General features: G+C 31.7%; 1 protein-coding gene across 2 annotated transcripts in view; it reads right to left on the minus strand.

Moving 5' to 3' along the window:
• Window positions 1-5,592: 5,592 nt before the first annotated feature.
• Window positions 5,593-16,781, minus strand: part of LOC129222176 (5'-3' exonuclease PLD3-like) — a 77,495-nt gene continuing 66,306 nt past the window's right edge. For both annotated transcript variants that reach the window (XM_054856640.1, XM_054856641.1), the window contains exons 6-11: window positions 15,555-15,755; window positions 13,128-13,267; window positions 11,604-11,763; window positions 10,034-10,136; window positions 9,395-9,575; window positions 5,593-5,980 (exon numbers count right to left, since the gene is read on the minus strand). In XM_054856640.1, coding sequence (XP_054712615.1) covers window positions 5,755-5,980; window positions 9,395-9,575; window positions 10,034-10,136; window positions 11,604-11,763; window positions 13,128-13,267; window positions 15,555-15,755 — 1,011 coding nt within the window. In that variant the 3' untranslated portion in view covers window positions 5,593-5,754. The remainder of the gene's footprint in view (window positions 5,981-9,394; window positions 9,576-10,033; window positions 10,137-11,603; window positions 11,764-13,127; window positions 13,268-15,554; window positions 15,756-16,781) is intronic.

The following is a 16,781-nucleotide window of genomic DNA, read 5'->3' on the forward strand; positions in this document are numbered from 1 at the left end:
AAATAGATTAAAAAAAAAGAACTAAGTAATAAAATTAGTGGAGCAAATATTTTATTCCATGAAATGTAATGTGTATTTTTTTTTCTTTTTCAATTTTCTTTTTATTTGATTAATTTTATGGCTTTGCGATCGATACTTATTCTAAAAGGGGAGGGGGGGGGGGGGCACGATTGAATAAAATTGAGTTATTGGTCAGGTGAATGATAATTTGCTGTTTTAAAGAAATATTATAAGTTAAATGCTTAACAATCATTAAGACATACACACAATTGAAAAAAAATAGATAGATTTAATCAGATAGATTAAAAATTTTGCTACCATGTCTTGCTAAATTTTTACTAGCCATTACTAAGCAAGAGTGACCAAAATTGTACGCATCCGGAAATGTTTTGAAGAAAAATTTTGATCAAAATATGAACAGGTCTAGAGATATTTTGTAAAGAATAAAATCTCTTTGTTTCAAGCTCAGTATTCAATCTGATTAGCTCTGAATTACATATGTGACTCTTGGCAAAACATCTTAATTATTAACATTTTCGTATGAAATCGATATTTTAAAGTTTTCTTTCTGAAACAAATAGAAAAACACGTTTTAAGATTCACAGAATTTAATTTTCTAATTTTACTTGATATTAAAAAAATAAAGAGGTCTGTGTCACGGAGTATGAAAAATTATGTGATATTTCAAAGCTCCTATTCACGTGATGATGAAAAAGGGGGGGGGGAATCGTACAAGATAAAGGTATCCTATTCCAAAAACTTGGGAAAAGTCTTCCAATTAAAATTGCTGAAAACTTTTATGAATGGGATGAAATAAGGTGAATACTACCAGGAGTAAAAGATTGTATATCTATACAAACATACAATAGGGGAAAGTAAAAACATCCCAAAATTCTATTCCCTGCTATTTGATAAACAGAAAAAGTTCCTATTTAGAGGTACATTTCATGAAATTCCCTCGACTTAAGCAGAGGATAAAACTGTTTGGAGGGTCAAAAATACTGACTTCACTGACCAAACTTTATAAAATACTGACTAATACTGACTAAATACTAACCAGATACTGACTAAAATTAAAAGAAATAAACTTTGGCATAACAAAAAAAAAAATATCATACTTAATGAAATAGATACTAGCTTTGCTTGTAATGTGCAGCAACATAATGTACAGCTAATTTAGTACAAATTTTGATTTTAAGTTTAGTTGAACTGATATATTTATTGTATGATATATAAAACTTTTCTGAAACTAGGAAAATAAATTAAAAGATCTTGCAATTGCTTAAAATATTATTAAGTGATTGAGAGCAGTTTTTTTTTTTTTTTTTTTTTTTCACTTTTTTTCTTTGAAAACTCAGTGGAAAACAAATTTAAGAAAAATTCTGAAAGCAGGAAATACAAAGTGAAAAAAAATATATAAATTATACACTTAGCCCTGTTAATTTTTAGTTAAAAACACCTTTTAGTAAACTAGAACACATTTAGAAGATTGTTTTATATTTACTTTTAAGCAAATATTTTTTCACATACAAAAATTACACCGTCCCAAAAATATAGAGACAAGCATAAAGTACATTTCACAGTAAAAATATGAATGCAGGGATTTATATTACATATGTGTATAATGATAACGAGTATGTGAAACACAAGTTAGGGTAATTTATTTTCAAAATACCAGGTGTTGAATTTATTAAGAAAATTAGAAAATAGGGTGTCCCATAATTACAGACACTTTTTAATTTATGAATTATATTTAAGGTTGAGAAAAACAATTACAATTGTAAATATGAAATTGTGTTTAAAGTTACCTCTAGTTAATCAAACACATGGTTTTCGATTGTAAGTATAAAGTTATTCCTGCGTCGAAAAATATTGGCTTCCAGTTTCATATAACTTTGATGCCTGATGTTGCCATACGTTTTACATTACTTTCAAGTTTGGGCTAACCGATGAAACTACAGATTTGTAGAAATGGATGCATCAGTAGGCGCTTTGTCTTGCTGAAATACAGTATGGTTCGCCCAGAAAGTCCTGCATTGGAATAAGATGGTCCTCTAATGTTCCCTAATACTCGAGATTCGAGAAAGCTCATTTTCTTGTTACAAATCGCCAAAAATGTTAGTCAAATAAATCCAATACCACAACAAACCCTACGTTTAAACCGGGCAAAAAAATGACGTCTTATGGTGACAAATAGCTTTCAACAATACTGAGAAAAAGAGGAATTTGGATGGACCCAATGAATAAAAATTTTACTGGTATGATTTAAAAAGTGAACAAAATTTTTTTTGCAGACAGGAAAGATGGAGGATAAGTAATGATTTCAGATGCTTTTGGATTCAATAGACAAGCATTTGTGGCAATTTCTAGCAAGAAAATGAACTCCCATGACTATCAGCAAACATTATAGGGTCATTTTATTCTGATGCAGGATTTACTTTGAGTACCACTCTGTGCATTTAAGATTAAGCACCTACTCATGTGCCTAACACACCAAATATGTACTATCAATGTCATGGACTGCCTATCGCTTAGTCCAGACAAAAATCCAATAGAAATGTCTGGGAACATACAGAAATAAAGACTAAAATGTATAAATAAATGGACTTTTCTTATGCTAATTCATAAGAATGCAACTTTATATTTGAAGGGAGAAGTTTATGGTTTCCACCCGCCCAGATTTTTGAGGCCCCGTTCTATACTTTTAGAGGTATTTTAATCAGTAAACTAAAGCCATCTAAAAATATAGCCTAATTTTACAAAAAAAAAAAAAAAAACAGCTTCAGGGGCGCCGCCCTGTACTTCTGACTCTTTGATTTTTTGGTGCACCACTTGCCTATGCTAAAAAGTATCAAAATTATGGGATACCCTAGTTCCTGTTTTTCTTCTATACACGATGCCCACCCCTTTAAGATCAAGGATGCATCCCCATAAATATTGCAAAGGCCCATCCCCTCCCAAAAAAAGGAGAAAAATACCCCTTGTCTCGGCCAGATTTATTCAGAAGAAGACACCGTGGCAGTAAAACATTGTGAAATGAAATTGGCAATAGTAAGAGATAAAAACAGAATGCATCATTCGAACGTTAGTTATTTCAGTTGTGTTTTGAAGGCGAAAGCCTAAATTTTAAGTTCCCTTTAATGTAAATAAATTTTCAACTTTACTTACCTCATGGTGTTTTCTAACTTATTTGAATTCTACAATTTACATACCTCAAAATAAACCCACCTAGAAATTTCAATGACATAATCTTGGCCATGACCCCCCCCCCCCCCCCACCCAGGTAGGCACCCCTGTATGTTTTTCGAAAAACTAGATCATCTCAATTCAATAAAATAGCATAAATTTTTATAAAGTAAAACTGACTACCAGGTTGGCGAAATTGGGCTGCTATATTAACAATTTATTGCTTTGTTTTGGCATTTATTAAAGTTTATCAGAAAACGAAAATAAAATTGACCATGAACATTATCTTAAACTTGATTAATTAGTAAATTTGCAAGAAAAAACTGACTTTACTGACTAAATTCTGTAAATACTGACAAACTTTTAAAATACCCACTTTAACCGACTTTTACTGACCAGTTTTATGCCCTGTTTAAGCCTAAATCTTGCATACTAGCAGGTCAGAGTGGAACTCATACGTATTTGTAATGCATCACCCACAAAAATATGAAGATGGTGATCGAGAATTTGATTATCTAAGACCAGTAGCTTAAAAACGTAGAGTAATTCTACTTTCAAACTTTCACCCAAATTTATTGAAACACATGAAAAATTTAAGAACACTAAGTTTCAGAAAAATAATATTAAGAAAAATCCCCCCTCCCTTTCACAAACACACATCGAAGAACTCCAAACAAGGAAACACTCTTGCAATCAGTTACTTGACACTATCCAACTCAAATAGAATTAACTTCATGCCTTGGATGTATGTCTTCCTCTACTTAAAACATACTATATTATGTGATGATAGTGATTTAGATCCCACAATGCTATATTCAATGAATTATTTCAACATGAACCCATTGTGATCCCACTTTGAACTTCTAAAGCAATTTCAATAATGTATAAACATTTTTTTTTAATTTAAATTTAACTAAAACAAATTATTTTCAAACCTAATCATGTTGCATATCATTGTAAAGGTCATTCAAAAGGCTGTCAAATGGCACTTGTTTCAGCTCTCTATCTTAATTAGAAAATGTTCTAGGCAGTTTTGGGCAAAATTGGGTCATTCACGTGTTTTGACCTATTTTCGGTTCTTTTACAGCGCTGTATCTTCAAAACCGTTTCGTATTTTTCGAAAAAAGATAAAAATTACATTTTTCTATGTCTATATAAATACTACCTATGTACAGCACAACCTCGATATCTCAAATCTCTCGGGACGGGGAAAATTGAGATATCAAGTTATCAAGGTTTTTAAAAAATTACCACTAGTAATTCTCACATTTACACACACGTACACTATATGCATTTATATATGTACTATGGGACCACTTCGAATTACGATTAATAAAGTAGTCTTCAATATTTCACTAGATAATTGCCGAAAGTACACAGGATGAGATTTTGAAATGAACAACAACTTCAACTTTGTTTTTACACCTAAAAATTTAAAAACTCTAATTTTATCTTTAACCGGTAACCTCACATTCAAAAAGTTCTCAGCAGCCATTTTGTAGGAGTTAAAAAAGCTGAATGATGAAAATGAGGAACGCATTTTCCGTTTTCGCTTGAAAACTGCCAGACGAAAAATTGATCCCACTTTCCTCAAAGTGGACAACATGTTCGAGAGAAATGCACAAAGATTCTAAACTCTGGGGAAAACACTGCACCCCTTCATGCCAACACTTCCCTATCCTCTTGCCCCAATCCCCTATTCACAAAATTTCCAAGAAAAGGGATGAAAAACGTTAAGCAATTGTCTCTGGAACTGGTTTTACTACAAAAATTGCCAAATCAAAACAACAATTGAAACTTGCTTTGTGCAAAAATTTAAACATATCAAGGGTTTCGAAAAATAAATTTCGAGATAACTATGGAAAATACATAGGGGTTTTTATATAAAATGCTGGGGAAAAATTTTGTTTCGAGACATCAAGGTTTGACTGTACCGAATTTCATCAAAATCTAAAATGGTGAGGTAAAATCAGTATGATGATTTGACACAAAATGACTCATATTTGAGTTAATTATTTTGGGAAACTTTAACTATTGTGGGTTCTTGGTGCAATTTAAAATATTACCAAATTTGCAGTAATCTTTTTGGGATACCTTGAATAATTCTCCCCTCCTTACTTTGAAACACAGCATGTTACTGATTTTCGTCAAAAAGATATTGTGGGCAAATGCTGAGATACTTATGGTGACCATAAAATGACGCTTAAAATGTTCATACGAAATGTTTCGAAAATAAGTAGTAAAATTTGGCGATTATTTGAAATTTTGCAAAAAGACAAATTAATGGAAGTTTTTTGTGGTGCTCAATTCAGTTAGTTGTTTGTATATCTTTTCATTGAAAACAAATGCAATTATAACAAATAAAAACTAAATCAATAAAAAATAATATCAAGCACAGTAACAAAATTAAACCGATGATATAAATGATTTTATTCATGCAAAAATGAAAACAAAATAAAGCGAGCAGTGTAAAACTTTATGAGTGAAAAGCAACACTTTTTACAGAACGCAATCTTCAAGATAATAAACTCGCCAGTATTCACTCTTATGATAATGCAAGGAGTGATGCTATAAAAAGTTATTTTTAAATCTCATGAATATTATATGAAAGCTGTCACAACTTTTCCAAATATAGATGACAAATGAAACTATAAAAATGCAAAATTCAGGTTTGTTTTTCATTCCTGGGCTGTGCAAAGCGTCCTCGATTCCTGGATCAATGGGTGTTGTTGAAATAGGCTCAGTAGTTGTGGGTACTGAATGGCAAGCTACCCCCAACAAGCATTTGACACGGCTGAAATGAGATTTATGCAATTTTTTAATGTTTTGCTAGGCTATTTCAGATTCATACTCATGCATGTACTTTGATGCCATGCAAGAAATCCCAACTTCAAATGCGTCTTCATGCACCTAAAAAAGAACTCCATGCAAATACTATTGGCTAAATGAGATCTCCACCATGCACATGAGAGTTTCAAACTAAAAGGTACAGTATGAAAGTTTCACCTATATAGTACTCCCCCTGTCCCAAGGTTAGTTCCTACATTTGCATACTTTTGTATTGCTGATTAATTCTGATTGTTTTATGACTTAGAACATTTTTTTAGAGATTTCATGGTGCTATGTTATCAACTAACATCATTTACATGAAATACACCGCCAGCTCAGTCAATTCCAGCCAAGAACTGCAGTTTCGTGCTTATCAGCACTCATCAGCCTGGCATAGGAGTGACTGAGCTGGAGGTGGAAAATCTCTTAAGGAAGCCTTGAGTGCCAAACAAACTGGCAGCTAATGCAGAATTAGCACTGACCAGACGAGTGACCGAAACAATGGTTCGGTTCAACTCGAATATTGAAGACAATTCTGCATTAGCTACCAGTTTGTTTGGCACTCTAGGCTTCCTTAAGAGGTTTTCCACCTCCAGCTCAGTGACTCCTATACCAGGCTGATGAGTGCTAATAAGCACGAAACTGCAGTCCTCCGCTGGAATTGACTGAGCTGCGGTGTATTTCATGTATTTCTGCCTAAGCCCTGGCTATAGGGCGGTAACTTACTGAATATAACATCATTTAGTTACTAAGCATTTCTTGCCACACTCTTTAAATTAGCAACAAATTAGTTCAAAAACAAAATCCAGATTTTGCGCACTTCTAAGCTTTTTACCACTTTGTAAAGGATCTATCACCAGAATACAAGAAAGATCAGCTTGTTTTTTAGTGAATTCAGGCATCATTAGCAAGAACAGTGGTGCCCAACTCTTTTTTAACCTTGGGCCAAATCAGATATTAATATGATTCTTGACGGCCAGAACATGGGGAGGGGGATGTAATTTTTTCTCTTTTTTTTTACTTGACTGCAAAAGATAAACGGAAAAGGAAACACAATTACTGAGAATTTTTGCTAAGAGACCTTGGTACTAATGCTATGAAGGCAAAGTTTGAATCTGCTTTCTAAAAACCAATTTATGAACATTTGGCTCCAACTTTGTAACATTCTGAATAATTGTGGTTATTGTTTTACAACCTTTAAGGAAACAGCAGGTCACATGGGTCAGCTTCACAAGCCACATGTGGCCTGCAAGCTATAGGTTGGGCATAACTAAGAAAGAAGGTAGTTTCATGCAGGGCTGCAGAGTCGCAGTCAGCATGATTTTGGAGCAAAGGAGTCGGGAGCCCAAGATTTTTAATTCCAAGAGTTTGAGTTGGTCATTTTGTCCACAATTCTGTTAGGGCGAACAGTTAGGAATTGGACATTTTCCTCCGTTTTCGCAGCCCTGGTTGATTACTGATGAAAGAGCCTTTAAAAAATGGAGTATGACTTAAGGGTAAACAAACCCTGGATTCTTGAAACTAATTTGTCACTGATTTAAGGATAGACTGCTTGGTAACTCAATGTTATTGATTGATAGCATTGTACCCTGAAATCGCCGAAAGACGATTAAATAAAATGATACTAACATCAGTTTCAATATTTAGAACAAAAGTGTTCAAATGTAGCAACTAATTTAGGACAAAATTTTCAGCCTAATTGTAGTGACTAAATTTGGGATGGAGAGAGTATATATAATTATCTAAACGCACACATATATACTATATCACAAATGCAGCTACTAATAACATAGGTTTTGTGAAATTCTAGTCAGAAAGTATTTAGTACACAGTAAGAAGACAAGTGTTAATATGTTAGAAACAACAGGAAAATTTGGTCAAATAACATTTATTACAATAATACAACAAGTAGGGTGTAAAACTTTTCCCACAGTCCGTCACATTATTTTTGAACATGATAAAAACACATGCAATAAGATAAAAAGACACAACACATATTTTTAAAACATATGCAATTCATGAAAGTGTGTTGTACAAAGAAAGAAGTCAACTTATTAAACACAGTCATATGAAATAGTGAGAAATTTTTTGCTGTGAAAAATACATTAATATCTAGTGCAACAGAAAGTTCATTGTTTATTTTTATTTAAGTACTCGGCTCACATAATGATACTAAATAAATAAATTTGAAGTCTGAATTCATTGTACTCTTTTGCTGTCTTGAGACATACAAAACAACTGAGATAAAATGAATCATTTGCAATAATGCTGCATCTTTTCGCTCGATTGAGAGGGATTAAGCAATTTAGGTCATAAATAAAACCTACATGTCATTTTCAAAACGCTTTTAAATGTAAACTCACTAAAAGCATGTGAATGAACATAAATTAAATAACTAAAATCGAAAACTAAAATTTCACTTTGTTTATATTCTGTTAAAAGCAAAGTTAAATGTATTTCTAACTTGCCATGGAATGTTTTCAAAATACTTTATTAAAAAAATAGAAAACATTTGGATGAATATTTCGAGTAGCAAGCAAAAAAACAAAAGAGGCTTGCACTTTCAAAATTTTAAATATTTGTGTGAAAACTTTCTTTTGTGTAATTTTGTTTTCATATCGTTATGATATGAATTTACAATATTAACCTGGAATGAAAGTCAGTCATTCCTATTTTCCTTTCATTCTTATTGTTTCCTAAATTTATACACTTATTGTGATAAACACTTAAAAATTCCAGTATTTAATATAATTAGAAGATATCTTTAGTCTTGTAACCTTTTACAAAGTGAATAATGAAATTATTTTAGTTTTATGTACATCATTAAGGATATAAATGTTAAAAAATTATTATTATTATTATTTTTTTTGAAAAGTAATGCTAAAAGAACATTAGAAAATAAGGATATGAGGTCAAACATTAAGAATTCTTATGCTTAACCATGTTCCACTAAGTTTCTGATGACCATCTGTTTATTCATTATTATTTTTATTACTTCACTTATTTTTTGGCATGAAATATATTTTGAAAATTTAAGTACATAATTAGCTTCAAAAGAGTCTAAATTAAGTTTTCTGGCATTGATTAAGTGGTCAAGTCATCAGATTAATTGCATCGATTGATTTTTTAAATCGTCATTGAAATCCTTGTGGTTTCAGTTTCAAAATTAAAGTAAATTTTTATCAGAAAGGAAAAACAATTATATATAATACAAAGGTCAATTGAATGACATAGCAATACACCAAGACTGAGAAATAGACGGATATGTTTCAGATCACAAATGCTGAAAGGCACTATAAGTTTTCAGGACTGGTCAAACAAAGTGTTAAAGCAAAAACATTGTTTAAACAAAGAGATTTTTTTTTTTTCAATTTATTACGTGATATCTTTGAACTTTCCAAGTGGATGAGCATATTCTGATGCCCAGTCTCGTTTGAAAACATCTTCAAGTTGATCCCGAACAGGGTTGTTCACTTCAGTGGAGTTCAAGACAGAATTTCTGAGAATGATTCCAACACCACCAGTCGTAGTAAAATAATCTTCAGCCCAATTAGACGTTCCTAAACCATCACAGAAAGAAGAAATGTTTTAAGTTCTGAATGAAGGGGTTTGAAGAAAATCAAAATCAAAATTTAAATATCTAACACAATTTAAATTTGGAAGGGGAATTTTATAGAATTTCCAGTAAAGCCTCATTACAGTCGTTTTGAGAACATACAACCAGGCAGGGGAAAGAAACTACAATCTGATTTTTATTAGAAAATATCTAAAGGATTATATTGTAATAAAAATAAATGTTATTAATGTTGCAAACTACTTGTTTTGGGAATTTCCTGAAAATAACTGAATTCAGCTAGCATGACCATTGTTTTTAATTTGATTATAACTTAGCGAGTGGGATCATCAAAACTTCATTAAAAATTCTTAATATAAAAGTTTTGACAGGACATGAAAGAAAATATCTTTACTACTGCAAATGGAACTCTATAAATATGCATCATAAACAAGAAAAAGTTACCTATATAAGCAGCATTATCTGTAACCATGTATTTATTGTGATTGACTCTTGAAAACGGTATTCTACTTTGAGCTTCAGTATAAGTTGGAACTATAAACAGTTTCTGGAAGAAATACCAATAAATATTAATTACACATATTTTAAAAAGTCATGCATAAGAGAAAAATCAAATTGCTTTTTGTAACTAGGTGCTCTTTTTATAATTTTATCATTAATATTAGTAATATGAACTCCCATGCAAGCTTTTAGAAAACATACACTTTAGCACTTAACTTTTGACACAGATTTTTGACTTTTAAATTTTATTACAATATTTTTACAAGAAAAAGAATAAAAGGTAAAAAATACTGAAAAGTGTACTCTTATATTCTGAGCTCAGCTGTCAGAAATAAGAGTTTTAAACCAAAAAAAAAAAAACTTTTCAAATACAAATAGATGTGAGAAGATTAGCAACATGCTCTAGGCCAACCTACGCTGGTCCATGGGGGGCCGCCAAGAAATAAGGCTGTCTTCTTGTCAGTTTAGTCCTTGGGGCCACTCCCACATACAAAACTTAAAAAAATTATATTGCTCCAGTTCTGAGCCAAGCCTTTAAAAGGGCCTGGCCTATAGTTTCGAACATGGCCACTCGTCAGTCATGGAACCAGTTCAATTAATGAATCCGTAATGAAGATAAGTACTATCTTAAAACTCTTCACCTAATTGCAAGAAATGACTACTTTTAGTAAAATACTTTAAAACTCTATACTCTTATTAAAGTAATAATTTTTATTAATTTCAAGATAAGTTGGGAATTCGGATAGCGTTGATTACTTTTTTTTTACTTTTTTCCCAAGTGGCGGACTGTCTATGAAAGAAATACAGTTGGCTCTCTATTTAATGACTTTCAAGGGACCACAAAAAATCATCCTTAAGTAGAATGGGTCCTTAAATAGAATGCTTCTAAAACTACAGTGGAGCATCCGAAACCGAGAAAATTCGTCCTTAAATAGAGAAAGTCGTTATGTAGAGCGTCGTTAAACAGAGAGATCGTTAAACAGATTGTCGTCGTTAAACAGATTATCTATTTTTTGAGAATAAATTTCTGAAGCTGCATGAAAAGTCATTTTGTTACAGTTTTCAAAATTATCTTTAATGTATAACCTGAAATGTTCTGAAGATAAATTTTTGTTTCTGATTTTACTTTAAGTTTTTCACAAATTCTTACGCTTCAGTCTGAAGACAAATAAAATAAATATTAAATGAATATGCTATTATTTTGTCAACCCCCAGCAATGCTGCGACACTGAAAAATTTAAACATAAAAACAAATTTCAATGATTTTTTTTAATTGTGCAACTAAGAGTAGAACCACTTCTTTTACAATTTTTTTTTAAATAACCCTACAATCTCTGATTCAGAATATGCAACAGGCTTTTGAATCTTCTATTTATTTTCTACACAGATACAAGTAGTACGCAGTACATTAGATTTCAACCTAGAATTTGCCATTAACAAAATAAGCCTTTGTTAAATTTTTGTGTCATCATATAAAACTGTAAACAAGCAAAGATAAATAAAGTAAACTTACTACTTCAATATCAAATAAATCACTGTTCAAAGCTTGAAGGGACTTCAAGTATGACATCATTGCAGGTTTAGTGTGGTTCCAATAGCTTGCTAGAATTCGAACTTGAAGTCGTTTCACAACAGTAACTCTTCTCAAGGCATCGTCAATGGCAGGCCAGTAACTAAAAGTAAGTACAAAAAGTCTCAGTAAAATAATATGGTTTTTAATGAAACTTTTGTACAGTGAACAAAGCCTAGTATAGTACAGCTCTGTTAAGAATAAGACAATTATTATTATTTATTTTTTTTGGGAGTTCATTGAAATAGGGGAGGGTTTTTGGTGCTGAGTTAACTTTGTATGAATATCGAATAAGTATCCCAATTCAAATATGCACCAATAACGCATCTTTTTTTCAGCAAATTCAAGGTCGGGCTTTATATTATCACAGTCATACTATAGAATACAAATTCAAAATAGTTTACTAATTTAAGCCAAGACTTTTTTCATTGTTTTAAACCTTCCACTGAAAAAATGTTAGAAAGAAGTTATCATACCAGAAAGCAATTTAACTGTTGCTTATACTGCTGAGCTAAGCAAAAATGTCGTATCTGCAACTGAGTTCAAAATGAGAAATTCCCGTTAAAGTTTTGCATCTCCATGCATTTGATTCAGATGCTACTTTCTCAGATTTTTTTAAAATAGTATTTCCTATTGACAAATGACTATAAAGCATTGTATTTAGGTGAAATATGTGACAAAAAACCACCTGGTGGTTGTAACTCAATTTTGATAAAAAGTGCAGGTAGGACTTAGTACTTAGCACAGCAGCATACTGAAATAACAGCAGTTTACAGAATGTTGGATATGATATCTTTTATAAAATTAATTTATTGGAAAAAATTTCCCTTCTGGGTATTTAATGCACTTACCTACTTCAAAGTAAAATAAAAAGGGCAATTATACTTGACAGTCAAAATGTAAGAATGTTGTTTAACATATTATACTGTAAAAAAGTAAAAATAAATTTCTGCATAAAAATTGTGCATTCTGTTACAGGTACTTAAAAAGTTCCCCTTTAACACTGATACAACACATGCACTGCTACTGAATGCTATTTCATTGCTAGCTAGTTCTGATTGTCTGTATCCTACTGAATATAGTTCCACATGTCCTTGTAATCAGAAATAAGGCTACCTGGAATCAACTTTTGCTGAAGGTTTATAATTAAATTAATATCCTGGAGAAACTAACTTTAAAAAATCAAAGGTAAAAATATATTTGACACAAGTATGTCATTTCAAATTTTTCCAGTATGGAGAGACGGGACAAAGATTAGTTAGCCAGAAAACAATAAAAAACATGCACACATCTACGGGTGGGGGGGGGGGTAATTGTCCCTTCTGACCCTCCTAAATAATGGGACTGATTTTATAACATTCAGAACATTTCTAATTGCATAAATAAAATATTCACAAATGATTGTACTAAATAATTTACCCAATGGAAAGTTAATTTTAAGACAATAAGGTAAATTCAAACATTTACTGAGTTTTGTCCATGTAAAGAGATGATGGGAAGTAGTCCATCACAGCAACATAAACAAAAGTATGAGCTCTGTTGATTGTATCTAGAATGCTGTCCAAATCAGATGTACGACCTTTAGCACAAAGAGGCGGTGGTGAACTCTGGAAAATGTATAAAATTAAGATGTATTTCACAAGAGGAAGAATATAAACATTCAAACAGCTAACTTTTAAAAAATCTATCAATTAAAAGCAAAACTATCCAAAGTAAGTTTTAAAATTTAGTAAAATATACATATAGCAAGCAATTATGCAATATTAAAGAGCTCATGTTTAAAATTTAAATTATTATATTTAGTAGTTGAATCTTTTTGAAGAGAAACTTTTTATGAAAGGGCTTTTACATTCTGTTCCTCAACTTTTTTGTGAGATGGAAGAGACATAGTTTTTTTAATTGTTGCCAAAAACAAAGAAAAATAATTGTGATTATAAATTTTGTTTTGTTGATAAATATAACAAATTAATTTCAAGGCTGAACCTAAGCAAGCCCATATTTGTGAACTTCATTCATTTTAAACTTTTCAAAGAATGCAGGTTTTTGAAGATTTCTTTCATTCAACTCAAGTCATCTGCTTAAAAGTGCAATCCGCATTGCTTAAGTTCACCCATTAAATAAGTTTGTTAACCTTCATTAACAAAACTAACTTTTTAATTACCATTAATTTTCATTGTTTTTGGCACCAATTAAGAAGCTGATTTCGAGCAATGTTTAGTTTTCTTGCTGATTATAGTATATGTTCCATAGACTAATAATAAGAGTAGACCGAGCTTTCTCATTCTTGCTGATGAAAAAAATTGGTTCATACATGTATCATGTGACTGGTGTGGGGGTTTGGCGAAAACTTTGGCAGCATGGTTGCTAGATGGTGCCATTATCTATAGTTTGGCACTCAACATTTATTTTAAGATGGAATCGACTTTCCTAAGTTTCTTTTTTCTTTCCCCGGTAAAGAGATTGAACTGTTTTTCTTTTAGTTATGAATTATTTTGACATTAGTAATTAGTTTTAGATAACAGTTTTCAATAATTTTTATTTCAATTGGAACTGATCATTTTAAGTGTAATGTTATGCATTGACTAAAAGTATTCGTTGCAAACGAGTTGAAACAAGTCGACTTGTATATTATGCTGAAACTTACTGCCTATACTACATTTCTTGCAATAGTGAAAGAAATTAAGGGATACTACGTTTCTAATGAATGCCGAAGGAATTAAGAATTTCTAAAAGTTGCTGTCTACGGAAGTTGTCCACCGTAAGCTATACTAGATAGTAGCCAATTTAGAAATCTGTCACTGTAGTAATAAACTAAACAATGAATTATTTTCCCACTTTAGATTCTTAAATCAATATGATAGAAATAAGTTGTCTTCTCAAAACAAGTTTGGTATTTCAAACTGTCTAAATAACGTCAAAGCATTATTAAAAGGATATCATTACAAATTAGAGGAATCAAATTTGACAATCTCGAAAATTTTAAAATTTCAACATATAAATACGAATTATTTAAAGATAGTACGTGTACATAAAAGAGAAAACTAAAAATCAAGATTATTTTCATTTTAAAAAGGGGAACTTTCCAACTGGCGGAAAAAAATTGTCGCCAACATTAAGACTAACTTGCTATTACATAAAAACCTTTTCAAAATGCATTTCACTTTCTCTGAGGATAAAAAAATACTTCCAGAAGCTAGCAAAATAGTGTATAAAATGTATTCCTATGAGTTTCACTGATAGAACTTAGTATTTAATAGAAATAGTTATGAACTTCATATCGAAATACAGCTAGGAAAAGAATAATTGCAAGAAATGAAATAAAATGTAATATTAATAGTACTGCATACTTGTGAAATGTTACAGGTAATCCTTTTACATATTTTTCTATGCAAGGAAATGTGCAGCAATAGCGAACCATTTTTCTTGCACTTGGATGTTATGAATATGAAAGTAAACATAGCGCTTGGCTTTCTTTAGGTATGGAAGATGTCGTCTGCTACAATCAACACTCGCCGTTGCTAGGATACCCACTAGTCACATGGTTTGGTTTGTGAGCAGCAAAAGGGTTACTACAGCTCGGTCTACTCTTATTATTAGTCTATGATATTTTCTTCATTAAAATATAAAATTTTTTTTCTTTCTTTTTCCTTTTTCTTTTTGAGAATATGCCTAATTCAGAGGCCGAAAGAACAAGGGTGAAAGAAAACATGTGAGTGAAATGACAGTTCAAAATGTAAAAAAAAAAAAAAGAAAGATAAAAGGTTCATTTCTTTTGTGTCATTACAACACACATTTTTTTTAAATATATTAAATCTTTCATAATAAGAGTTCCAATGATCTTGGTGGAAATAATACAAAATTTTTTGTTAGTTTATGTACAAAATCACATCTTACGGACATATAGGTCAAAATCTGGGAGTTATTCATGGTGACAGTAACTGGATTATCCTTATTGATTGTTGTCTGCACATCTGCAGGCCACTCTGGCGGTATGTATGGATTAGGCACTCCCAATCTCCAATATATTTCGAAAATTTTGAAAAGGTCTAGGGCAAGGCAAGAGCAGTTGTAAATTGCTACACCAAGTTCTTTAACCTACATTGGAAAGAAATATAAATGCATATCAGCAGTACTCAATTTAAGTTGGGAAAGTCAACATTTAACTAGTATGTTGGGGCCATTACGAAACTTTCTTCCATATTTTTCTTTTTTTTTCTGACCCCTCCCCATGCTTGACGAGGAAGCAATATTCCCAACAAAAACAAAATTACACATGCAAAAACTTGACGACCATCCCAATGTCTGAATTTTTGCAAAAGCAAATCAAAGAGCGAAAATTGAAAGTTATTTTAAAAGTCTTGCTTGAATTAATTACAAATACAGTAAAACCCCTCCTAACGGACACCCCTCAAAGGCGGACACCCCTCTTATGCGGACAATTTTTAATTCCCCAGTTCCAATGCAAATAACATTATTAAACCCCCGTCCTGCGGACACCTCTCTATTGGGGACACAAAAATTTGTCCCGTTAGTGTCCGTATTAGAGGGAGTTTACTGTATTTTATTTGTAAACAAACATAAGATGGCAACAGTTAAACATTTTAAATCATTGAGATAATATTTCCGATCATTTCCATACAATTAAAATCACGAGAAATATGCAGACGACAATCTATTACGATTTATCTTTCTTATTGTTGAATCAATAAAGCTATTTTTATTCGCAAAAAAAAATCAACACATCTTGGAACGATTGGCGTCAAAATTGAACCAAAGCCTCTTTACATATGGATTCACATATATTCCAAATTTCAACCAGAACGTAGCATTACTTCTTGAGATAGGGCACTCACAATGGAAAAAAAGAACGGGTGATTGCGCTACCCCCTTTTTAGCTGTTGACCACCAAAAGAAAATCAGCTCTTATACCCACTAAGGGCTACTTGCCGATAAATTTTTCTTTCATTCCGTTCATTATTTCTTGAGATACAGCAGTCACAATTGACGACAAAAAACGTTCTATAGCTCAACCCCCGTTTGAGTTATTGACACCAAAATTGAATGAGCACCTGTTCCTGTTACTGGCAACATATGGACCAAATTTTGTTTGATTCTGCCAGT

This window comes from Uloborus diversus, chromosome 5 (assembly GCF_026930045.1).
Source record: "Uloborus diversus isolate 005 chromosome 5, Udiv.v.3.1, whole genome shotgun sequence".
Lineage (NCBI taxonomy): Eukaryota > Metazoa > Arthropoda > Arachnida > Araneae > Uloboridae > Uloborus > Uloborus diversus.